This window comes from Macaca nemestrina, chromosome 7 (assembly GCF_043159975.1).
Source record: "Macaca nemestrina isolate mMacNem1 chromosome 7, mMacNem.hap1, whole genome shotgun sequence".
NCBI classification, from domain to species: Eukaryota; Metazoa; Chordata; class Mammalia; order Primates; family Cercopithecidae; genus Macaca; species Macaca nemestrina.
In genome coordinates this window covers 8,007,267-8,031,747 of record NC_092131.1, presented here as the reverse complement: position 1 = coordinate 8,031,747, position 24,481 = coordinate 8,007,267, and the positions used below count along the sequence as shown (strand labels likewise).

The 24,481-nt window shown below is 55.7% G+C and overlaps 1 protein-coding gene across 2 annotated transcripts in view; it reads left to right on the top strand.

Annotated features, from left to right (window-relative positions):
- The first annotated feature begins 5,377 nt into the window (after window positions 1–5,377).
- Window positions 5,378–24,481, top strand: part of LOC105467659 (EMAP like 1) — a 209,636-nt gene continuing 190,532 nt past the window's right edge. For both annotated transcript variants that reach the window (XM_071099624.1, XM_071099614.1), the window contains exon 1: window positions 5,378–5,519. In XM_071099624.1, coding sequence (XP_070955725.1) covers window positions 5,492–5,519 — 28 coding nt within the window. In that variant the 5' untranslated portion in view covers window positions 5,378–5,491. The remainder of the gene's footprint in view (window positions 5,520–24,481) is intronic.

Genomic DNA, 24,481 nt, shown 5'->3' with positions numbered 1-24,481 from the left:
ATGCTGGAGCAGGTGCATGTGTGTGTGTGTGCATGTGACCCCACGTGCACATGTGTGTCTCTGTGTCTCTCCGGACCTCTCCGTGTTCCTGTTCCTTAGTCTCCGGGTGTCTGTCCGGCCCCCCGTGTGTGAGGCTGTGCAGATGAGTCTCCATATCTGTGTCTGTCTCAGATTCTGTGTGGAGCTGGTGTGTCAGGCCTGACCTGGACTATATGGAGGTGTCTCTTTGAACCCAAGGCAGTGGACAAACATCGGACAGGTCGCCATGGGCTAGGACCCTGCTGTGTGGCCTGCGTTCTGTCCTCACCCCACATCCAGTGAGATGGGCTAACCTGCCCAAGGCCACACAGCCAGGAGCTTGGGGCCATCCAATGTGGACATCCATTGTCCTTCAAGTTGTGGCCACCAAGGCCCCACATGAGGCTCCCTGCTCCCCATCTGTCCTGACTCTGTACAGGGGAACCCAAGGCTGAGGGGTCTCCAGCAGGGAGAGGCTGCACTCCTGAGGCCCAGCCAGGGCCAGGTGAGTGTGGGGCAGCAGGTGCCAGCGGTGGGGGGAAGCATGGGTGGGAAGCAGGGCCTCTTCCCTGACCTGCACCATGCTTGGCTGCCTCTCCACCTTTGATTACTGACCCTCCTCTGTCCCTCCAGGGACACTTTCCCGCCAGTGCTGGTGCTGGCTGGCCAAACAGTGTGGGAACCCAGGGGCCGGCCTTCCTCCAGGCGGTGGCAGCAGGGGAGGGGCCTGGGCACACGGTGGGTGAGCAGTCACTGCAGGGCCTCCCCTGGTTAAGCGGCATGATGCTGTGATGTCACAGGGAACCCAGGAAGGGCACTGGCTCTGGGCTGGGCCCCACAGGCATCAGTATATGTGTTCCCCTCCCTTTGCCCCGTGCCCTTCCAATGGCCCCAACTCCTGCCCGACCAGATTTCACGCCACTGTCCAGCCATCTCGAACCATTCCTGGGTGCCCCACCTCTTTCCCACCAGGCCCATCTTGTCCTATCCGTCCCCACCCCCATCCCTCACCTCCCAGGTCTCTGCACGAATGACTCTCAGAGGTCCTCCCTGACCACCTGCCCTTCCTGACCTCAGTTCCTTCACCAGCGCTCCTCCACCCACAAGCCTGTGGGCCCTGAGAGGCTGCGCCCAAGGTTTGTTCAGGCCCCGGCAGCGGCTTCCCCGTCGTGGTGACCATGGAGTAGCTATTGAGACCAGCTAAATCAGACATAGGTGAGCCCTTGGGGGCCAGCGGGCACACAAACGGTTGCAGCTTCAGGGTGAGCTGCAGGAGACGCAACATGTACACACACACCCGACACGCAGACACACTCCCGCATGTGGACATCACAAGCTTGTATGGGCACACACACCCACACATTCTCTCACACACACACACACACTCTCCCACACACGTGCCCACTGCCATCCAACCTAGGCACACACACATGCATCACACGTGTTCACTTACACACACATTTTTGCATGCACACACTTCCACACGTGCCCACTGCACCTGTGCACTTGTACCAGTGAACACACAGGCATCACCACACATATCCACTTACACACATTCTTGCACGTGTGCAGTGGCCTCGGGAGCAGGGGACTCAAGCTGTTTATTCCCAACACATGTTCCCATGATAAAGAAAACAGGAAGGGACTTGGGGCCAGACACAGGAAGGGGAAGTGGCCTGTCGCAGGGAACCAGCTCCAGCCAGTGGACACTGGGCGGTCTGCTTGGGGGAGACGCAGGGGCAGGCAGACAGATGGCTGCAGGGTGGGGAGGTGGAATGCCCCTCCGTGACATCTTGCCCTGGTTTAATCTTCACCACAGCCCCGATGGGCATCACCCCTTCTGGGCAAGAAACCAAGGCTGGGGCCAGGCTGTCCCCATCACCCAGGAAGGCTGCTGGAGCTGGGATTTGACCTGGGTTCATCTGACACCAGGCTCCTCCCAGCCCTGGTCCCACAGCCCACTTGGGCCCAGGTGAGGCCTCTGCTGGGGAGGTGGGTGCTGTGGCAGGGCTCTGTTCTGCAGCCCCACTGTTTGTCCAGCACCAGGGTGCATCCCACACCTGTAGAACCCCGGGCTGGACTCTGGCAGTCTCATGGGGGCTCCTGGGGGGTCAGCACTGGTCCCCTCTGTCCCACGGCATGCCCCTCCATCAGCCTAGCCCATCCCAGGGAGCCCAGAGCAAGGGTGACAGGAGTTGAGACCCAAGATGGGGCCACAGGCCCTGCCTGGCATTGACCCATGGGCCTGGGTGTGCCGGACAGCAGGCACCAAGAGGGGCCACAATGTGTGAAGCCCATACGGTGGGGTGGGACCTACCTAGGAGACAGATCAGCCCCCATTCCATGCCTCCCACTCCCTCCAGTGCCTGACACCAGCTGCCACGCCAAGGCAAAGCAGAGGTGCCCAGCGAGGGACTCATGCCATTCCTTCCCCGGTCACACCGCCTCCCCGGGGATACAGAAACCACCTGTGCATACCTGAAGTCTGCCGAGTGCTGCAGAGCTATCTCAGTCCAGCCCACAGCCGGGCAGGTGGGGCTCCTCCTACTTTGCAGGGGAGTCACTGGGCTTCTCTCTTTGCTGACCTGCATCCGATTTTCTCCCTGCTGCCCCCTCACCCCAGCCCACAACCCAGCCCAAGGCACAGAGTGCCAGGGTTCCACCCCCGCCCTGCCCCCAGAGTTGTCCTGGAATCTAACACCCAGGGGTTGCAGAGGGAGGAGGGGAATTTTCGGGGTGGAGGAGACAGTTCCAGGGGAGGTCTGGCCTTGTCTTTCTCTTTTTTCTCTTAAAATTAAAGTTTCAGTTAGGAGGAACAAAAACTTCAGTTAGGAGGGACTCAGGATGGCCACCAGTCCTGATTTGTCTGAAGCTGGCCAGGGGGGTAGTTTCCAGGATCCATGGAGGGCATTCAGTGCTAAAACAGGGGAAGTCCCAGGGAAATGGGACAAGTTGGTCACCTGGGAGGGAGCCCACAGCCATTTCATCTAACCCTACATGATGCTTGAGCTCCCTCCGCTGTGTCCCCATCCAGCAGCTGCCCAGCCCTGCTTGAATACCCTCAGTGACGGTGAGCTCATTATCTGACAGGGCAGCAAGAGCCAACCAAGAGGTGGACACAGCCAGGACTAGGCACTGACCACAGCGAGGTTGGAGTTGGCAGAATGGAGTGTGGGGCCAGTGGAAAAGGAGCAGGGCCCCTGAGCTGCCTTTAGGGGCAGCCACGGCTTCCCACGGAAAGAGGAGGACAGAGAATTCCTAGGCCAAGGGAACAGCACAGGCAAATGCCTATACCATAGGGATTCAGTTCTTTCTCTCTGATGGCCAGTGCAGGGGTGAAGAGTAGAGGCTGTGACTTCACAGCCCTCCTCCACACCCCACCCACAGATAGGGCTTCCTTTGGAAACATGGAGGCCTCGTCCTCCTGCCTTCACTCCCCAGGTCCCTGAGCCAGGAAAGGCCTCAGTGCAGATGGAAGAGCTGCCAGGATGCCTCAGCACGCTGCTCCACCCACTTCTCATTTTCCTGAGGCTTATGTATCCTCAGTGCCAGCATCTGCCCCCTTCTCCAGGAAGCCTCCTCTGATTTCCCTAGTCCTGAGGACTCCCCTGCCATAAGCAACATCCTTCTTCTCAGGCTTGCTGCAACCTCCAGCCCTGCCGGAGACCCCTGCCATTCTTCAGCTGGGCTTTCTCACCTCCACACCTGCTGGCTTGTCTTCCTAGAACACCCTCCATTCCCTTCGAAAAGCTTTCTGGGCCGGGCGCGGTGGCTCATGCCTGTAATCCCAGCACTTTGGGAGGCCGAGGCATTTTGGGATCACTTGAGATCAGGAGTTCGATATCAGCTTGGCCAACATGGTGAAACCTCGTCTCTACTAAAAATACAAAAATTAGCCGGGCATGGTGGCAGGTGCCCATAATCCCAGCTACTCAGGAGGCTGAGGCAGGAGAACTGCTTGAACCCAGGAGGCGGAGGTCGCAGTGAGCCGAGATGGCGCCACTGTACTCCAGCCTGGGCAACAGCAAGACTCCATCTTAAAACAAAAACAAAAACAAAAAAATGAAAGAACTTTCTGGACTGAGCACAGTGGCTCACACCTATAATGCAGCACTTTGGGAGGCCGAAGCACGAGAACTGCTTGAGCTAGGGAATTCAAGACCACTCAGAGCGACGTGGTGAGACCCCCTCTCTACAAAAAATAGTTAGCTAAGTGTGGTGGCACAGACCTGTGGGCTCAGCTAGGGAGACTGAAGCGGGGAGAATCACCTGAGCCCAGGAGGTTAAGGCTGCCATGAGCTGTGATTGTACCACTGCACCCCAGAGTGACCCTGTGGCAAAAAATAAAATAAAATAAAATAAAAATAAAAGAAAGAAAAAGAACAGACTTTATTTTCACTTAACGATAACTCAAATGCCAGCTCTTCCAGGAAGCCCTCCTGGAGCTCTCGGATTGAGTTTCTCTCCCTTCTCTTTAAGCCATTTCACTCCCTCTGGTCTCTGCATACAGAACTGGGTAGACCTAGAGCCTGAGGGGGCACAGCAGACCCAGCCCTGGGGTGATGCCTCTGGTATCTCCAGCCCTTTGCAGGTTCTGCCCTGTACTTTGTGGGGACCAGGGGCGGGGATGGATTGGCTGTGAGCCAGGTACACAACGAGAGCATACTAAGAGCTTGCTGGAGTGCATTCTTTCAACCAGTATTTCCTGAGCACCCACACTGTGCCAGGACCAGATGGCTACCCCTGGGGATCCCGCCTCTATCCCCTGTCGACCCTCAACATGTGGCTCACTCAGCACACAGTAGATGCCTGAAGTACTGGCTGCTGTTGGCCAAACAATCAAAGGCAAGGGATGGCCTTCCTGCAGCGTGGAGACAGACAGCCTGGCTCCAGATCCTGCTCACGCCCCATACTGACCCGGTGGCCTTGGGTGGGTCGCTTAACCCCTCTGTGACATGGACATGATGGTCGCAGCAGCTCTGGAGAGCAGAGCGAGATGACGGGTGGCCACACTTCACGTAGCTCCTGGTCCCGGCCATGTCCTCCGTGGTGGTATCACTTGTTATTCTCCTTCCCTAAATGTCCATAAATGTCCCTTGCTGGCTGGGTGGAACCGTTTCCAAGGAAAGAGTGTACAGGCATTCCCAAGTACCCAGGAGCTGGGGTCTTGGGTACTGACCAAGCACCTAGGGGTGCAGTGGCTTCTCAAGTAACATCGTGGGGCTGCCCCAAGAGGCCCTGGGCGGGGGAGAGCAGTGCCCAGATTTATCCACCAATCGCACAGGCTGCTGGCACTGAGCACATTCTTATCTGCCCAGCCCAGCATGGGGGGGGGTGGCCAGGCCGGCCGGGGCGGGACGCTGCCTGGGGCTGGACACGGAGGATCCCCAAGCCCTGCTGGGTGGGTGACAGCCGCTGAGGCTCTGAGTGACCCTGCAGGCTGGTGGCCAGCCGGCTGCCCATCTCCCACACCATGTCGGACGGCGAGGGCCCCTCAGCCGGTGAGTGGCAGTGCTATATTTACCCACTATGGCTCCGGTTGCAGAGCCAAGGCCGCCAGTCGCCGAGGGCACTGGGGCCCCCACAGGCTGCCGGCAGCTGTGAGCTGGACCCCCTTCCTCCTTGCCCAACGCCTGGGGGGCCTGTGCCGCCGGAAGAGGGGAGCTTGACTTTAAAGCTAAGTTCCGCCGCACCCCTGACTGCACAGTGTAGCCAGTGCAGGAAGCTGTGCCTGATTCAAGCTCTCCCGGGGCTGGCAGCCGGGGCCAGAGCTGACCCAGGACAGAGGGGCAGGAGCTGTGGCGGGACCCATGGGTAGGCTCAGGGTGCCGTGGGCCACTGGAAGCACATGCAGACGAGTGTATGTGAACATTTATCGGCAGGGAGCGCCCACAGCTTCCGTCTGATTCCCTAAGTCTGAGACCTGTGGGCATTCTGAGTCCCTGGTCCAGCAGCACCAGGCAGGCTATCTGTGTGCCCTCATATCCTCTAGGTTGAAAATGGCCAGGGACACAGGCAGGTGGAAAGGCGATCAGATTCCCCATGGGGTCTGCCCACTGCCCTCTGCTCTGCCTGAGGCAAGAGGCTGTGGTGGGGACTGCCACCCGTGTGCCTGGCTGGCTGCCCCTGGCTCCTGCCAGTTTCAGAGGCAGCCTTGGCGGAATGGGGGCTGGGGACAGCCGAATCCAGGGGTTACATGGGGGACTCTGGAGTCAGGCTGTCCAGGTTCAAATTCCAGTTATTTCACCTCCAGGCTGGGTGATCTTGGGCAGGTGGCTTAACTTATCTGAGCCTCCATGTCCCCAGGTAAAAATGGAGATTGTGGTCCTAACCTCCCGTTGGCTGTGAAAATTAAATTTATGATATTGTGTGAAAGCGCCTGCTGGTGCCTGGGGTGCACTGAGCGCTCAGAGCGCTGTGTGCTGGCAGCAGGTGGGCACCCCGGGCAGCAGATGGGCATCCCAGGCAGCCCAGGCAGCCAGGTCTGGCCTCCTCCAGCAGGGCCTCCTTCGTAAGCCACCAATTGTCACTGGCACGTGGATTCATTCTCCATAAAACCCCACCTCAGAGGCTCTCGGGACACATCAAGGTCTCCTGGGGGATGTGGGCGGATTGTGGGTGACAGCACTCTGCAGATACCCTGTTACTGATGAACAGTCCCAGCGCCTTGGCCTGGCTGCGTAGGATTTGGAACAGAGAGTGCGAGAGAGTGTGTGTGTGAGTGTGTGTGTGAGTGTGTGTGTGTGAGTGTGTGTGTGAGAGTGTGTGTGTGTGTGAGTGTGTGTGTGAGAGTGTGTGTGTGTGTGAGTGTGTGTGTGTGAGTGTGTGTGTGAGAGTGTGTGTGAGTGTGTGTGTGAGAGAGAGAGTGTGAGTGTGTGTGTGAGTGTGTGTGAGAGAGTGTGTGTGTGTGAGTGCGTGTGAGAGAGTGTGAGTGTGTGTGTGTGAGTGTGTGTGAGAGAGTGTGAGTGTGTGTGTGTGTGTGTTGGGGAGGGGTACACTGACAGAAGGGGCCTGACCTCACCTTCTTCCACTGGGTGCCAGTTGTCCTGGCTGCCAGGAATTGCCCGCCGGGGCCGCGGGAGCTCCGGGAGCCAGCAGACAGCTCTTTCTGGCCGGCCCTGCCCTACACCTGACGCTAACCCGGAATAGCTCTCCCCCTCCACCAGGGACATGGCCCTGGTTTTAGCAGCTTGTAAAGCCACCCGCATGGAGATGGGTATTTCAGGAAGGCTAAGACAATATTTAGCCCATCGGGGCAAAGGAATGGGCGCTGAGTGTGCATGTGTGTGCGCAACCTGGAGGCTGGGAGGTGATGTGGGTCTTGCTGTCCCTTCCCCGTTTAGGAGAGGGTCAGCCCGGTTGGGCTGGGAGGTGGCGCCTGGATTCCAGGCTGGCTCTGTCGCCCTGGTGGGCAGGTGGCCCTGGGCAGGCTCCGGGCTTGGTTCTCCCATCTATAGAATGCCATGCGAGGTCTTTTGTCTCTAATATGTGGGTTTGGGATTCAACCTGGCTGGCAGGAGTAAAGGCGGCATCTTGGGGCAGGAGGGTATATTTACTTATGGGTAGAAGGGTGCCAAGGAAGGGGGCCTTTTGGAGCACACAGTGTGAAGTTCAGGCCTTTCTAGGATTCCTGCCCAGCAGCAACCAATGGTTGCTCCAAGGACACTGCAGTGAAATATTTTCACCTGTTTTCAGTAACTGATCCCCAAGCCTGTGTCGGCAGTGGGAACATTCTCAGCTCTCCACTCGTGACCGGTGTGACCCAGGGCAGACTACTCAAGGGCACTGTGCCTCAGTTTCCTCATCCATTAAGTGGGGACAGTAATGGGACATTAACTCCTCAACGTGCAATAAGGATTAAATGGCTAACAGCGTGTAACACACCTAAAATAACGCCAGGCTTATTGTTAGTGGTTATAGCTGTTATTATTTCACCAATAAATAAACAACCTAGAGAGGGAGATGAGGGAAGCAGAGGACCCGCTGTATCCTGGACACGCTGTTCTGTTTATTACCGGGAGGTGGGGACTATAAGCTCCATCGTGTAACTAAGAGTACTGAAGCCCAGAGAGGCACACGTGAGGTCACCCAGCTGGTCAATGGCAGAGCAGGGATTCAAACCCTGTTAGCACAGAACCCGGGTTAGGCCCCTCTTCCTGGGAGTCCCACCTGCACACCCAAGGAGGGCGAGGCTGGCTATTTTGTGGGACTTTTTGGCTGCTGGAGAAGCAGCTCTCATTTCAGGGTTAGCTAGCTCAACAGTGCCTCTAATAACTTGCAACCTGTAGAGAAAAATGTAGTGCCTTGTTAGGGTGTCAAGAAATTTCTGCAGAGCAGGAGCGCAGCAGGAGGTGGCTGGCCCCTGGATTTGTGGCCCTGTGCCTGGGTGGGTGAGCTGGAGCTAAGGTTACCCGGGAGTCAGCACCATATTTATAGCAGGAACTTGCCTGCATCAACTACCGGCCCACACACCCTGGCCAGCAAAGGCGCTTCCTTTACAGTTGCCTGCATTCTAGGCTTGGCTCTGTCTCTTAGGGGCGGGGTCACATCACCTGACTAAGCCTCAGTTTCTTCATCTTTAAAATGGGGGGTTCGTCATCTCCCTCACTGGGTCTGAAAATAGGACCTGTAAGTGCACGGCACCTGCCTGGCATAGATGGGGCCTCAGAAGATGCCGGCTCTACACATCCTGGGTCTGTTGATTGTCTTTTCCTGCCTTTGACCTTGTGATTTACCGTCTCCCGTCCTGGCCAGAATCTGCAGGAAGAGATCCAGGTCTCTGTGCTGTTAGCTGCCCCCACGCTTGGGAAAGTTTCCAGCAAAGCAGCTTTACAATCCTAAGCACCGAAGAACAGGCTGTTCTGTTTTCAGCAGAGCAATGAATGCAGGTCCACAGAGACCAGGGTTCAAATCCCAGCTCTACCACTTCCTAGCTCTGTGGCCTTAGGTGAGTCACTTAACTTCTTTGAGCCTCTGTGACAGATGGGCATTTGCCGTGCTGCAGAGGGTATGGTAAGGACAGACCTGTAACCTGCAGGAGTGCTCAGCCAGCAGAGTGACCCTGTCTGTCCTCCTAAGTAACCCTCCTCCAGTCCCACTGCCCAGTTCTGAGCCACAGTCACCCTGTTCGTGTGGTGAGACATGGCTGCCCTTGCTGGTGCCTTTTGTATGTGCGTGTGCTGGGAAGTTGTTCCCCTGTCTTTATCACCTCCCTCAATGCCCTGCAGCTTCTGATTCTCACCAAGACATTCAGCTGGGTGAGCTGACATCTCCCTGGCCTCCCCGAAAGGCCCCCAAGAACTGGGCTCTCCAAGTACCTCTCTCTGCTAGAAGTCAAGGATGGTTTTCCAAGGATAGGGCCTGCAAACATAGGTGGTGCCACCCAACTGCTCACGCCATTCCCCCTGGCATCCTAGAACCCAGACAGCACCCCAGCTTTTTGCTCCCCCAGACCTCATGGTGGGCCCCTCACCAGGAACCAGGGCAGTGTCCACCTTCTCTTCCTGTCCTGGCCATCCCCAGCTCTCACCTCAGTTTCTCCTAGAAGGCCCTGTCCCCCAGTTTATGCCATCCCTGTCCCTAAGGAGGTTGCACTGCTCTCTGAGGAGGGGGTCCTGGCACAGTGTCCCTTCCCTGGATTTCAGGGTAGGCAAGTGCTGGAAAGGGTATGAGATGCCTGGAGTGGCCCTGGGATATGGGAATACCTCTGAGATGACCTGGTGAACGGTGCCAATGTGGTTCCCTGCCCTGCTCGTAGGAGTCCCGAGCTGTACAGGCCTGACCAGGTGTAGTGGGAGCCTTTGGTGCTGAGTGACCCAGGGCAGGCCTCCTTCATGTGTGACCTCAGAAAGGTTATGTAGCAGCCATCCACAGGCCAGCACACGGCTCTGGACACATGCCCCGAGTTCTGACATCAAGTACCCCCCACCTTAGCCCCTGTGAAGGGCTGGGCCTGCCTGAGTCGCTCTGAGGGTCCAAGCCGGACTCCATGCCCTGTGCCTTCTGGGTGCCTGCACATAGGGTGGTGGCAGGGCATGAGTCCCTGAGGAGCAAGAGGCAGTTTTATGTGACGTCAGTGGTTGCTAAGGCTGGAGACAGCAAGTGGCCTGGGTTTTCACTTCCTTTATGGTTACTGGCCGGTTCATCCCTTGGGGATAGGGAGCCAGTGAAGGCTCTGGAGCCGGGGATGGAGGATACATGGCTTGCTTCAGTGCGGTGGGTGGAGGAACTGGAAGGAGGATCTGGAGGCCCAGAGGCCACGGAGGAGGCTGGGGAGATGGTCCTGGGGAGAGAGGGTGAGGTCCACACAGGACGGGAGGGACCCAGAGAAGGGCACAGGTAGATTTGGCAACTGCTGGGGCTGGGGTGCTGGGAGGGTACAGGGGAGACTGAGCCTGATACTGCCGCCCCCGTTAGGAGGGTCCAAAGGACAGACTGTCACCTTCAGGGCTCTGTGGGGTGACGTGGCAGTGTTTCAGGGCTCAACTGTAAAACCTGTGGCACGCGTGGAGGACTGGGTGAGAGCCCCCTGGCGTGGAGGGCTGGGTGAGATCCCCCTGGCGTGGAGGGCTGGGTAAGATCCCAGCCCCACGTGCCCTGGCCCTGGACACAGGCAGGCCCCTCTCCTCTCCGAGCCTCGGCGGTCTCATCTGTAAAGTAGAGGTGACACTGTAACCTCAGGGGTGTCGTATGGGTGATCTCCAGGCATGAACCTTTGAACAGCACTGCAGGTGTGCCGGGCACCTGTGATACTGAAGGACTCAGCCTCAGCAGCATCCAGCAACCTCTCACCAGGGGCTGGGTGCGGGGCGGGGACACACAGGAGGAATCCGCAGCTGGGGAGTCCCCTTCAGTGCCCCTCACGGCACCCCTACATTGAGGTTCACACCACACTCCTAACCTATGGGATCTCCATGTTATGGAGCAGGGGAAACTGAGGCCCGAGAGAATGAGAGACCAGCTCAGTCACCCAGCGAGGGCGTGGTGAGCTTAGGCTCAGGCCGGATTCCCAGGCACAGGTCGAGCCCCTCCAGCACTTTCAACGAGGTGTCTCCCACTTGTCCCATCGTCCAGGCTCAGTGGAGGCCTGCCTCCTCCAGGGACCTTCCCTGAGTTCTGCAGCCCCTGGGGACCCTGAACCCCTGGAGCACCCATGCCCTGATACCCTTCTTGGGTGGTAGCTTTGAGTGGCACCACCCCAGACCTTTACCCTTCTCACAGAAGTTACGAGCTGTGGGATGTTACAGGTGTCTCCAGGTGCGGCTGGAGGCTTCGGTACTGTGTGACCCAGGACAGGCCCCCTTCCGTGTGTGGCCTGAGAGATGCTGATTTGTTAGCATCCACCCACTTATCTGTTACCCATTCAGGCCAGTACATGGCTCTGCACACGCGTCCCAAGTCCCAAGTCAGGCAGGGCCCAGGTACCTTTCCAGCCCTGCACTCACTTGGCACATGAACCTCCAAGCAGCAAATGAATACATTCGTGTGACTAGGGGCCCCATGCCAGCGTCGAAAGTACCCTCGCAGGCTTTTTCATCTATGACAAGAGATGCAGGTTAGAAATGCAGCTTGGAAAGGAAAGCTATCCACTTCTGTTCTTTTAAAGTATTGGGTCAATTCTAAGGGAGCATTCTTGAGATAGCAAGATAGCTTTTATTTTTTATTTATCATGCTTTTAAAACAAAATTTTTAAAATGAAAAACAGCTAATGGTTGCAAATGCTAACAGCTTTTGCGTTTAGCATTTGCAACCATTTCACTATTTTTTTCTTGAAATTCACACAGTCAAAATAAAATATAGAAACCGGTTACTGAGGTAGGTAAGAGGTCGCCTGTAGACACCCATTTCACATTTCCAATTTTTGCACTCTGATTTCAAACTTTTGCCTTCATCAAAACAGCTTCTTTGGTTTTTATTTTGTTTCCTACTCTTCAAGTCAGAATGGGATCGGGATGCTCCGGAACAAACAAATCTCAATGGTTTGATGCCACAAAGGTACACTTCTACCTTATACAAAGGCCACTGCAGGTCTGGTGACGTCCTCCCCGCTCCCAGGGCAGGTCCCTGCACGGTGGCCCAGCGTGATGCTTCTTTGAAGACCCATGTTTTCCCAGTCACTGCAGCCAGCCAAGAGAGAGATGGCGACACAGCACCAGTTAAATGCACCCACCAGGAAGTAACCCACCTTGCCACAACCAAAGTTTCACTGGCTCCAGCAAGTCACATGGCCACACCAAATGGCCAGAGGACAGGGTGTGTCCCTCCATTAGGAACAGTAGCAACGTCTGCACCCTTTCCATTGAGTTTTTCCCCACCGATGGACTGTTTCTTTGTTTGTTTTTTAAGTAATCCATTTTCATTATGAAACAGAGCATATTGTGTGAGCTGTGGTCAACAGGCATCCAAAATGTAAATCATGTGATTTCTAATATGCAAATCACAGTGCAAGGGGCAAGAGTTTTCAAAACATTGCTCCCTCCCACAGACTTGCATTTGCATTTTAAAGCACAAAAATAAATTTCTGAATGATTCGGTCATCACTTCCAGTGAGGAAAAGCATAACCGAGAACAACCTTAGCCAGAAATCTCTTTTGACCTTTTATTTGTTGAGGTACAAAAGAGGGCGTTGGAATGAGCAGGCTGTGGAATCCGTTTATTCAGTGTAATCCACAGATCCAAAAACTGAGATAGGAGTTTAGAAGGCAATGATTTTTGAATAATACTGGGGGAAATTATGAGAAGAGCGTGTTTCTTCACTCTAATACAGATATGCACTCTCTCTTTGATTCCATGACACCATCAAAGAGAAGCTGTGTCATCAGTTTAGTAACTGGCTTTCCCAGTTGACTTTTTTTTGAGACAGACTCTCGCTCTGTCGCCCAGACTGGAGTACAGTGGCACATCCTGGCTTACTGCAACCTCTGCCTCCCGGGTTCAAGTGATTCTCCTGCCTCAGCCTCCCAAGTAGCTGGGACTACAGGCATGCACCACCACAGCTGGCTAATTTTTGTATTTTTAGTAGAGACCAAGTTTCACCATGTTGCCCAGGCTGGTCTCAAACCTCTGACCTCAAATTATCCACCTGCCTTGGCCTCCCAGAGTGCTGAGATTACAGGCATGAGCCACCATCCGGCCCCAATTGACTTTTAATGGTGGACGTGTACATACATATATAGCGCACACACACACACACACACACCATGAAACACATTTAAATAAAACTTTACAGTGTAAGATAGGGCTGTGGCCACACACATCACACATTGCTTTGTATAAGATAAGATCTGGTTTAAAAATAATGTTTGCAAAGACTAGAGGTTGCCTATGAACCCTGTCATAAGAGTCAGTGACATCAACTTGGATTGCTAGAAATAAAACCAGAATTGGGCCTGAAACTGCTGAGCTCCGTTTGGGGGGTCAGACATTCCTGCAGTATTCAGCGCTGTGGTCCAACCTCGAGGCCAAACTGTTTAGAGAACTCTCTACCAAGTTTAAACACATCTTTTAGGAATCCTGCCTCATTTATTTTGGGTGGAAAAACATGTCAAGCGCTGGTGCTGGAGCAGAAAACATCCTTCCTGCTGCTTCTCGCTCATAGTCTGAGTTAACCTCTGCCTCTGTGGACGCTGACTGAGCCCGCGCCACGTGCATGGTGGTCTGAGTTAACCTCTGCCTCTGTGGACGCTGACTGAGCCCGTGCCGTGTGCATGGTGGTCTGAGTTAACCTCTGCCTCTGTGGACGCTGACTGAGCCCGCACCACGTGCATGGTGGTCTGAGTTAACCTCTGCCTCTGTGGACGCTGACTGAGCCCGTGCCGTGTGCATGGTGGTCTGAGTTAACCTCTGCCTCTGTGGACGCTTACTGAGCCCGTGCCGTGTGCATGGTGGTCTGAGTTAACCTCTGCCTCTGTGGACGCTGACTGAGCCCGTGCCGTGTGCATGGTGGTCTGAGTTAACCTCTGCCTCTGTGGACGCTTACTGAGCCCGTGCTGTGTGCATGGTGGTTTGAGTTAACCTCTGACTCTGTGGACGCTGACTGAGCCTGTGCTATGTGCACGGTGTACCGCCAGGCACTGTGGTGAGAGACTAGAGCAGGGAATTCAGCCCTGGGTCTGATGTCCTTGTCCTTAGGGTTAATAGACTGAGGTTACCGGTGGACTAAACAAGAATGTATACAGTAGGCACTAAAAAATGGCGGTTCTCTTTCCCCTAGGTCCTTTCACACGCTCAGTTCCACATGATGCCCCTTTTACCCTATATAGTCAACATTATTCCATTTTACAGATGAGCAAATGGAGATTTAGAGAAATTGAGTGGCTTGCCCAAGGTCACACAGTGAGTAACTGAGACAGATGGGACTAAGACACAGGTAGGCTGTCCCCAACCTGGGGTCACCCACCTCAGGAGGATCAGAAAAGTGGCACTCCTTCCCAAAGAAGGGAGCTGGGTGTGGGGGTGGCTTGGGGGAAGGGCCTTTATCGGGACCCAAGTCCAGCAATTCCCTCTGAACTTTTCTGGGAGAGGGAGCGGTCTCAGGGAGAGCCTACGTGTGGAGCCTGGATGGAGGCTTGGCCCTGAGCCCAGCTATGTGGTGGAAGCACTAGCTTCAGGCAAGCCCTTGCCTCTGGAGAGGTTCCCGTGGGATGTGGTGGGGGCAGGTGTGCAGCATGAAGGGAAACAGGCGTCTTCCTTGTAGCAGAAGCCGAGGACTCAGGAGGTGCCTCCTAAGCCCCTGCGTCTCTCTGGAGTGGTTTCCTGCTTGCCCGGGGACAACAGCCAAAGCCTGGTGCCCCAGCTCTACCCCATGACCAGAGCTGGCGCAGTCGCACCCCACACCCTGGGCCCCCTCCACGAAGCTCAGGGTCTCACACCATCCCCATTCTGCTGCTGGTGGATGCTTCCGTCAACTTCATGCCCAAGAAGGCTGGCTGAGGCTGGCATAGAGCCTTGTCCTGTGTCCCCACCCCTCGAGCAGGGCTCCTCCCACCCAGGGCTCCCAGTTCTTCCTGGAGAGAGAAGCCCAAGTGGCCGGGTGCTCTGGTTTGTTGAGCGTTTGCCGCGCCCTGCCCTGGGCGGCTCCCCTGCACTCCTGTGTGCTAACCTGTGCTTGCCTCAGCTCTGTCAGGCACTGTACCCCATCTCACAAGGCCAGACACCCAGCATAAGCGTGATTAAGGAGGTAGAAAAACAACCACCACCTCTGGAAAAGAAATCGTCAGCTCCGAACTCCCTGGAAATGTATAGAAATGGCGAGGAGGGCACTGAGCTTTCTTCCAGGCCTGGACCAAGGGACCAACCTCTGGGCCAGGAGAAAGGCAGACCCGGGGTGGCACAGATGGGCTCCAGATGTATGGGGCACATTTGGGGAATGCCAACTGTCTGGCCTGATGGAGGGCAGGGGTCTGAGGAGGAAGGAGAAACTCTATCCTAAAGTGGGTTTGGGGCCACCTCGGCTGCCCAGTTGGGGTGTGGCCTGTTTGATAGACAGTGGAGAAGGGTGGATGTCCCATGGATGAGGGGCTGTCAGAGACTCAAGGGACACCTTGTCTGTGTCTGTTCATGTCTCATTCACCAAACACAGGTCTGCACCACACCAGGGCTGGGCTGCGCCTTAAGAACTCACAGGGCGGCCGGGCGCGGTGGCTCAAGCCTGTAATCCCAGCACTTTGGGAGGCCGAGACGGGCGGACCACGAGGTCAGGAGATCGAGACCATCCTGGCTAACACGGTGAAACCCCGTCTCTACTAAAAAATACAAAAAACTAGCCGGGCGAGGTGGCGGGCGCCTGTAGTCCCAGCTACTCGGGAGGCTGAGGCAGGAGAATGGTCTAAACCCGGGAGGCGGAGCTTGCAGTGAGCTGAGATCCGGCCACTGCACCCCAGCCTGGGCGACAGAGCAAGACTCTGTCTAAAAAAAAAAAAAAAAAAAAAGAACTCACAGGGCTAGCAGGGTGAGCTTCAGGGTCAGGCTCGGGCCCGCTTCTTATCTACTCTCTGCAGGGGCTCGGGGTAAGGACACCTGCCAGTCACTGGGAGGCCTGAGCAGAAGCCACCAAGCCCACCCCTGGCCACATGGGGACTTGATGCTGCCCCAGGGGTCCCGCTGCAGGGTCAGCAATGCACGGGAAGGGGCCTCATCTCACCTTAGACACTTGGAAAGCCACCGCCTCCGGGACTTCCCTCCTTTTCTTTCCATCTTAAAACACTGAGCTTGCTGAGAGACGGTAAAGACTTGGCAATGACCCGAAACCAGGGATGAGGTGCCCTAAGAAGGTTCCCTTAGGGCCGACAGCTCTGACGTCCATGAGATCATGCGTGCCTGGGTGCCTAGGAGGAGTCCCACTCACTGCCAAGGCAGAATTTACCCAGGATGCCTGGGCAGGAGGTGTGGCTGCAGCCGGGATTCCCAGGGCCCTGCGGGGTCTGTCGGGTGACCCTAGCTAAGAGCCTGTCACAGGGATGGCATCGCTGCTCCGGGACAGCCCCTGCCCGCAGACCCAGGCCTGCCCACTCAGAGCATGTGGGGTCCTGGGAGCCGGAGCTTGCCCGAGGCTGCCGGAATCTGTGGGGTGAGTGGTGCTCATGGTCCTCCCACGTTTCTGGGAAGAAAAGGGAAGGGCCAGTGATACTCAAGGCTGCAGCTCTGTAGAAAGGCTGCAGCTCTGGGTTCCAGTCCTGACTTTGTTATCTTTTTTTTTTTTTTGTCTCAGTAACACCTTTGTTGAGATATATTATATAATTCACACATTTAGGCCCAGTGCAATGACTCACACCTACAATCCCAGCACTTTGGGAGGCCAAGGCAGGAGGATCCCTTGAGTCCAGGAGTTCAAGACCAGCCTGGGCAACAAGTTCAAGGCTGTAGTTAGCCATGATCGCAGCACTGCACTCCAGCCTGGGCAACAGAGTGAGATCCTGTCTCAAAAAAAAAAAAAGAAAGAAAGAAAAGAAAAAAATAAATCACACATTTAAAAGTGTACACCCAGTGGTTGTTAGTATATTCAGAATTGTACAACCATCACCACAATCAAATTTAGAACACTTTCATCACCCACGGAAAAACCCAATATCCATTAGCAGCGACCCGTCCAGCTTCCTCCCCACAGCCCCTGGCAAGCACTCATCTACTTTGTTTCTATAGATTCGCTTCTTCTGCATTTTTCATATGAGTGGACTCCTGTAACACGTGGCCTTTTGTGCCTGGATTCTCTCACTTAGGAAACATTTTCGGGTTCATTCATGTTGGAGTCTGTATCCATCTTCACTCCTTCTTATTGCGGATTAATACCCCATCATATGGATATGCTGTGTTTCACCCATCTATTCACCAGTGGATGGGCATTTGGGTTCTTTCCACTTTCTGGCTATGATGAGTAACACTGCTATGAACACTCGTGTACCGATTTCTGTGTGAACATCTGTTTTCATTTCCCCTGAGTGCACAGCGGGAAGCGGCGTTGCCGGATCATACGGTAACTCTATGTTGAACATTTTGAGGAACCGCCAGGCTGTTTCCAGCAGTGGCTGCACCATTTTCCCTTCCCACCTGCGGGGCCTGCTGGCTCTGACTCCTCACATCTTCACCGGCACCTGTTACTGTCTTCTCACTGTCAGCCACCCTAGTGGTGCGAAGTGGTATCTCACTGAGGTTTGGATTTGCATTTCCCTAGTGGCGAATGGTGCTGAGCATTTTTTCATGTGCCTATTGGGCATCACCTCTTGGCTTTGCCACCTTAAGTCTCGGCTTTCATTTCTGTAAAATGGGGGCAATGACAGCGCCTGCCTCTCAGACTGTGATGCGGGCTCAGTGAGATAAGCCCTGATGAGGGCTCAGGGTCCTGAGATGTTTGCTGCTTGAAGCTGCAGGCTGGGGTTAGGGTCCCACCTCTGAAAGCTGGTATGAGGGAGGGACATAGAGAAAGCCGGAAGCCTGGAGGTTTCTGTGAGCCCCAAACCCATGTAGAAAGGGACAAACGTCATTAGCGAGGGTGCCGAATACCAGCCCAGCCCTGGGCATTTTCTGCTCGAGCTCTGATGCTCTGCTGTACTGCAGCAGGCCGAGTGACCCCGACATGTCTACACAACCCCAGCGAAATGCAGATGGCACACGTTCAATGCAGACAGGCTCAGTCCATCACTTGGGCTTCTAGTTTTTCTCGTGGGGAGTTATTGGGCCTCTGCCCCATGGCTGCTCCCTGATGGGGTGACATCGTGCTCCTTGGACTCGCTGTGGCCGGCTTTGCCAAGCTTGTGTCTGTCAATGCAGAGCTCTGGAAGTCAGCCAGGACTGTCCTCCTGCGAGGCTGGCTGTTTCTGCCCCTTATCAGGGAGCCTCTGGTGGAGGTGCCGATGGTCAGGCCGATTGTGTAGCTGTCACCTGAGCCTGGAGCCAGGCGGGAGGTGAGGCAATACCACCAGCCTGTCACGGGTGGAAAACAAATCCGCCTCTAACAGCAGGCTCACTAAGTTGCCCCAGAGGGAACAATTCATGTTCTATGCTGGAATTTGGTGGGAGAAGAGCAGAGAGGCTTCCATGGTGGCCCCCGGATGTTCAGTTGAGTCTGCAATCTGGGAAAAGCAGGTCAGATGCGATGAGGACTCCAGGCTCCAGGGACAAGTGCTGGCAGCATGTGGGGGCAGGTGGGGGTCTCCAGCTGTTTTTGGGCCCTGCTGCTATGTCCTCACCCAGTTGGGGCCACAGTAGAAAGTCAGGGAGGGGAGCATGACTGAGGAATCAGACAGATTGCTTTGGCATTCAAGCTTGCCACCAAGTGCTGTGTGATCTTTGCAAGTCAGATAACCTCTCTGGGCCTTTGTATCCTTGTGTGCAAAACGAAACTGATGACACCTTATAGGGTGCTTGCTACACACGATGAAATATCACTTGCATTCAAGGGCACACTGGGGGGGATCAGGGTGGGCTTTCATTTTAGGTCGAGCCCCCTAAAAAGTAGAGCTTCTATTCCATGGATGTGGCTTACTGAGAGAGGCACTCAGGAGAAAGCTATGAAGGAGGGAGGAAGGCAGGATGGGTTCCAGATGGAATCCAGCTTGATTTTGTTCATAGTCACCTCCACCATCCCTGAGTCTAACTCGATTGCCCCTCAGTTCAGGGCTTTGACCTCTGCCCTTGAAGGAAGCATCCATGGAGGGCTGGGGTGGCCTGGGGGAGAAGTCACCCAGCTCAGAAGGCAGAGCCTGGCTCAGAGATGATGCTTCCCAGGTATTAGCTGCCTTGCCTTCCACCTCCAGGCCTCAGTTTCCCCATCTGTGAAATGAACCGGCTGAAGCAAATGTTTTAAGGATCTTCCAGCGTAGCACTAGGCTCTTTTCTTAAAAAAAGAAAATTAAAATAAACTATCCAAGCAATCATTCCCTTAGCCACCAATCACATCCCGAGCACCTACTGCTAGCCAGGCCACTGCTGGGTCCTGGGGTACAGAGGAAAGTCTGTGAGGACGCCTGCCTCCAGGAGCTCACAGCAGATGGGGAGACAGACAAGCAGACAGACAATGAGAGCCCAGTGTGACATGTGCTGTGACCTGAGAACCACAGGGGTGGGCAGGGCAGGCTTCCTGGAGGAGTAGCCCTGAGTCAGGTCTTGAGGCACAAGTGGGAGGTAAAAAGGGGCTACTGCGTGGAGGGTCCTGGGTGACCCAGCACAGAAGCAGAGGCAGCAGCAACTGTTGAATGGTCAATCAGCCATTCAACAAACATTTACTGATCAGCTGCAGACAAAGATGGCAGCAGAATCTTGGAGCAGGGGAAGTGTCTTACAGAAAATGGACAAGATAAATACAAAGCCCATAGGGTGTGCAATGGGGAAGAGGGTGCTGAGGATGGGGTATCATGAATCAGGAAAGGGGAATCAGAACAGGGCTATGGAGAGAGGCCTGGACACTTGAGAAGGACCTCAGGGATGTGAAAGACTGGGCCACAGAGCTTCTGAGAAAAGGGTGTTCCTGGCAGAGGAGGCAGCTGGTGCAAAGGCCCTGAGGTGGGAGTGCCTGGTCTTTTCAAGGAAGAGCAGTAAGGTCAGTTTGGGCAGAGTGAGCCCCAGAACTGGGGCGGAAGCTGAGCTTAGACGGGAGGGGTTGGGAAGACCCACAGGGGTCTTCCCGCAGTCTGAAAAGGATGTTGGTATTGATCCTGAGTGAGAAGGGTTTTGGGCAGAGGAGTGACAGGACCTCACATCTGTTTTACGGACACGTGGCAGCAGGTGGGAACGTTCATTCCCAGCGAGTCTGAGCATCAGAAGATAAGAGGAAGCAAACCCAAGCCCTTTGGCCAGCCCGTGCCGGAGGCATCCATCACAGCACCCCGGATGCCATCACTCCAGAGACACCGTTAATCACCCACCGAGGGCGCTGACGTTTACAATGCTCTCCGCTGGCTTTCTTGATTCAAGCGTGCTGAGATCTCCCAGTTCTTTGCCTCCAGACAGCACCAGCAGCACAGCCCCCAGAGAGGCATTTCCCTTCTTATGTACCCAGGAAGACACTTGAAATTCCAAGTCCTTGTCCCTAGACTCCCCCACGGCAAGGTCTGGAAATGATGACACACACCCACAGTCCCACACACATAAACACACTCTCAGACACACTCATCACCAATGCCAGGGTTGCCGGGCGGAATGCAGGACGTCCAGCTAAATTTGAATTTCAGATAAACAACAACTGTTTAGCGGAAGTGGAAGCATGTCCCAAATATTGCTCCTTCCTGGCAGCTAAGGAATCTCCCCTGAACTGCCCCTGCACCTCAGCACCTCCAGGCCAGCAGAAAGTGTCCGGGTTCCCTGGGTGTGGGAAGGCTGGGCCCAAGGAACCAGCTACCTGCTGAGGTGCCCGCTGGGGAGATGGTGCTGTCCCAGGGAAGCAGTGCCTGCCTTGGGGCTTGGGACTCAGCTGCCGCCGCGGGACCTCCAGACCCTGACCCGTGGTAGCTGGTGAACCACAGCTTTCGGGGGCCAATGGTCTTCCTGTGTGGCTTCCCAGCCCCCTTTAAGGAAGTGATTTATGGCTCTGAGAAAACAGCGTCAGTCAGTCGGGAGGAAGCACAGGGGGCCTGGTTTCCTTTAGAAAATGCGCATTAAAAAATACACAGTTTTAAACAGCAGGTTTTTCTTTTTTTAAATGATAAAATCTGAATAAGGAAACAAACCCTGCACTGTATGAATCAGGGAAGAACGATCCCAGGAAGCTGGAAGGCAGGGCATGCAATGAAAGAACGAGACTTTTGACTTGAGGCAGCCCTGGCTTTGACTCCCTGCTTTGGCATCTATGGACAAGTGACTTCACCTGGCCCAGCCTCAGTTTCCCTCAGGATGGCTGTAAGAGGGAAGCAACGAAGCTGGCACAGTGGGCAGACACATGTGGAGGGGTCTTGCAAAGACACCTGGGGTTGATGCCTCATCGCCCAGAGAAGCGGCTGCAGCCCCCCGCCCACTGCCCACCCCACCGCCACCACCCCCCTCCACCGCCCCCCCGGCCTGCACCCCCCTGCACTACCACCACCACTGCCACTGCCACTGCCACTGCCACCGCACCTGCTTTCCAAGGGGCATTTCATCTCCACCCAGTGGCTGGGGTTGGCACTTCAGTTAACAGGACACTTCAGGGGGAAGTCCTCATGGCAATGAAGTCTGAGCCCCCTGGCCTGGTAATGCTGGCCCTCCCTGGGGGGTCAAATGGATCCTGGGGTCCTTTCCAGCCTCCCTGCCCAGGACCCGCCCTCACCTCCACAGCCCAAGCAGACGGATTCTCTACACACTCCTCGGTGTTTCTCACCTGGTGCCTGTCAGAACCAGACCCCCTTCCTGGAACACCTTGTGGTCCCCAGCAAAGCCCTCCCTCACTCCCTCTACTGCCTCCCTGGCAGGGAGGGGCCTCCTCTGTGCGGCCACAGCCCCTAAGTAGCCTCCATCGCTCGTGAGGTCCATATCTGTGTCTGCCTGATAGACGGTGAGCGTCTGAGGGCAGGGCTGGTGTGAGTCATCTCTGCGCCAGCCCTGGCACATAGTAGGTGCTCAGTGGGGGTCTTGCTATTGCTCTGTTGCTGCTTGTTGTCATTCTTCATTTAGAAAGTGCTTAGCGAAAATTGCTGTCTGCAAGGCTCCTTACAAACACCATCCTGTTTTGTCTTCCCCACAACCGCATCAGCAAGGTATTATTACCATCCCTAGTGTATGGGCCAGGAGACGGAGGCTCAGAGTGGATTATCACACAGTTACTCCATGGAGGCACAGGCTCCACTGCTGGGCTGCCAGGTGGCAAAGCCAGAGGGCTTTCCAGCAAGGGTCCCCTACCCCAGGTCTGTGTCTAAGACCCTTGCTGGCTCTGCTGCTGCATCACTGGCAGCTCCTGGATAAATCCTTCCCTCTCTGGGACTCAGTTTCCTGATCTGTGAAATGGGGGGAGCTGCAGTTGCTGATCTCTAAAGTGGCTCAACACTGGGGTGCGAGGACACAGACGTTGCTGGCCTTTGTTGGACCCCTGGCATCCCTGGAGTGCCAGCCTTCTGAAGACGTTTATCTGTCCCAGCACTAAGCTGCTTCTTGTGACATCACCTTAATCCTGTCTCAGGCGGTGACATCACCAGCTTGGCAGGGTCTGCCAGGGCAAGGAGGGGGCCCATCTCCCAGCCTGGCATGCCACCTCCCCTGCCCCCTGCCTCCCCCCCACCGTGGCATGCATGGCATTTGAAGCTGTGGGAGTCCTCTGGGATGCAGGGGGTTCCATCAGACCTCTGGGTGGGGCCGTGACTCCCAGACTGGCCTGCCTGGCTCCCCGAGTGGGAGGAGTAGGTTATAGACGGACCTCCCAGGACCCACTTTGGTGGTCTTGAATTTTGGTTCTCTGCTTTCAACTTCTGTTTGACTCAACTGTACAGCTGGAGATAGAGGCGTGGGCGGGCAGGGTTTGCATGCATGAACTCACTTCTTCCGAGTTTTGAGGACAAATGAGTCAGCTTGGCACCCCGGCACAGGGCGGAGAGCACTGGCAAAGCCCTTCACCAGCTGCATTATCTGAGCACGTCTCTCAGCCTCTCCGAGCCTCAGTTTTCTCACCTGTAACATGGGATGAGGACTGTGGAGCCCACGCAGTGCTGTAGAAACTTCTCCAGGTCATGCCTGTGAAGCTTGGCCCGAGCCCGAGAGAGGGGCCCAGAGGAGCTGCTGCCTCCCCCACCCCATGACCCAGAGACAGCAGGCACCTGCCTCTCGCGTCCATGCAGCATTATAGGAGGGGACAGGTGGCCATGAGGAAAAGCTGTAAACCTAACCAGCTGTAATCCCACTAATGGTTTATCTTCTTTTCATGAGAAGGAGGCCCAGCATCCTGCACGGGGCGGGGAATAACAGGCCTTTGTGTTCTTTTGGGAAATGGGATGGAGCTCAGAAGAAAAGTCAGGCGTTGGTGCCTTATCTTTCCTGGCAAAGCTGGGGCCTCTGGGCCCGATCCCTGCTGGCAGCCAAAGGGTGACATGAATAATGGAAAGGCTGGCATGCAGCTCCCAGCCACCCAGCCGGTGACAGGAGCTGAGGGGGATGGACTGGGAGGACAGGCAGCCTCCAGCAGCCTTCGGGGCCTGGAGGCCCCAGGGAGCCTGGGGCTGCGGGAGGCCAGAGAGGGGCTGTGCTGACGCTGCCCGAGAGTCAGGGATCTCTGTGTCAGCATCACTTCGAAGCTTATATCTCAGGTCCCACATGCTGTGTGTCCTTGGGCAAGTCACTTGACCTGTCTCAGCCCTCCTCTTCTTGCTGTGACATCCTCATCTGGTGGTTGCAGGGGCTCCAGAAGAGAGGCTACCAAGTGCACTGTGGGCACTTAGTGGTGCCAGATGTGGAGGGGAGCGCTGGGGGCAAAGGAGCAGCTGAAGATGTTGGTTCCTGTCCTGGCCGTGGACTGGCTGTGTGGCACTGGACCAGCCTCTTTCCCGTTCCGTGTCCCCTTGCCCTCCTGGGAAACGAGGCACCTCTTTGGATCCCCAAGCTTGCAGGACCCTGATGCTAATTCACACGGATGCTGACTGCTGGCTCCATTGCCAACCCCCCAAAAGGGCAGGGTGGGGAAACTGTGTTGTGTGCATGGTAGGTGTGCGAGGACCAAGCAGGAGCTGCAAGAGGAAGTGTGGCCTGAGGAGGCAGTGGGAGGAGCCTGGCCCCGGACCCACCCTGGAGCAGGCCCGAGGCCCAGGGTAGTGCAGGGCTGCTTCACAGGCGTGGAACCCGAGGCTCAGACAAGCTCAAGGAACCTGCCCAGGGTCCCCTGCCGACAAGTGGTAGAGTGTAGCTCCCACGGCCACACGTGCGGCCCACAGCCCCTCACTCGGCCAGGATGGCTCCACAAGAGGACAACATCTCACCCCAGGATGGCTTTCAGGGAAATGCAGCCCAGAACGGGAGTTGTGCTGTGCAGGGTCACCAGGGTGCCGAGGAGCCAGCTATCCAAGGTCAGCAAGTGCTG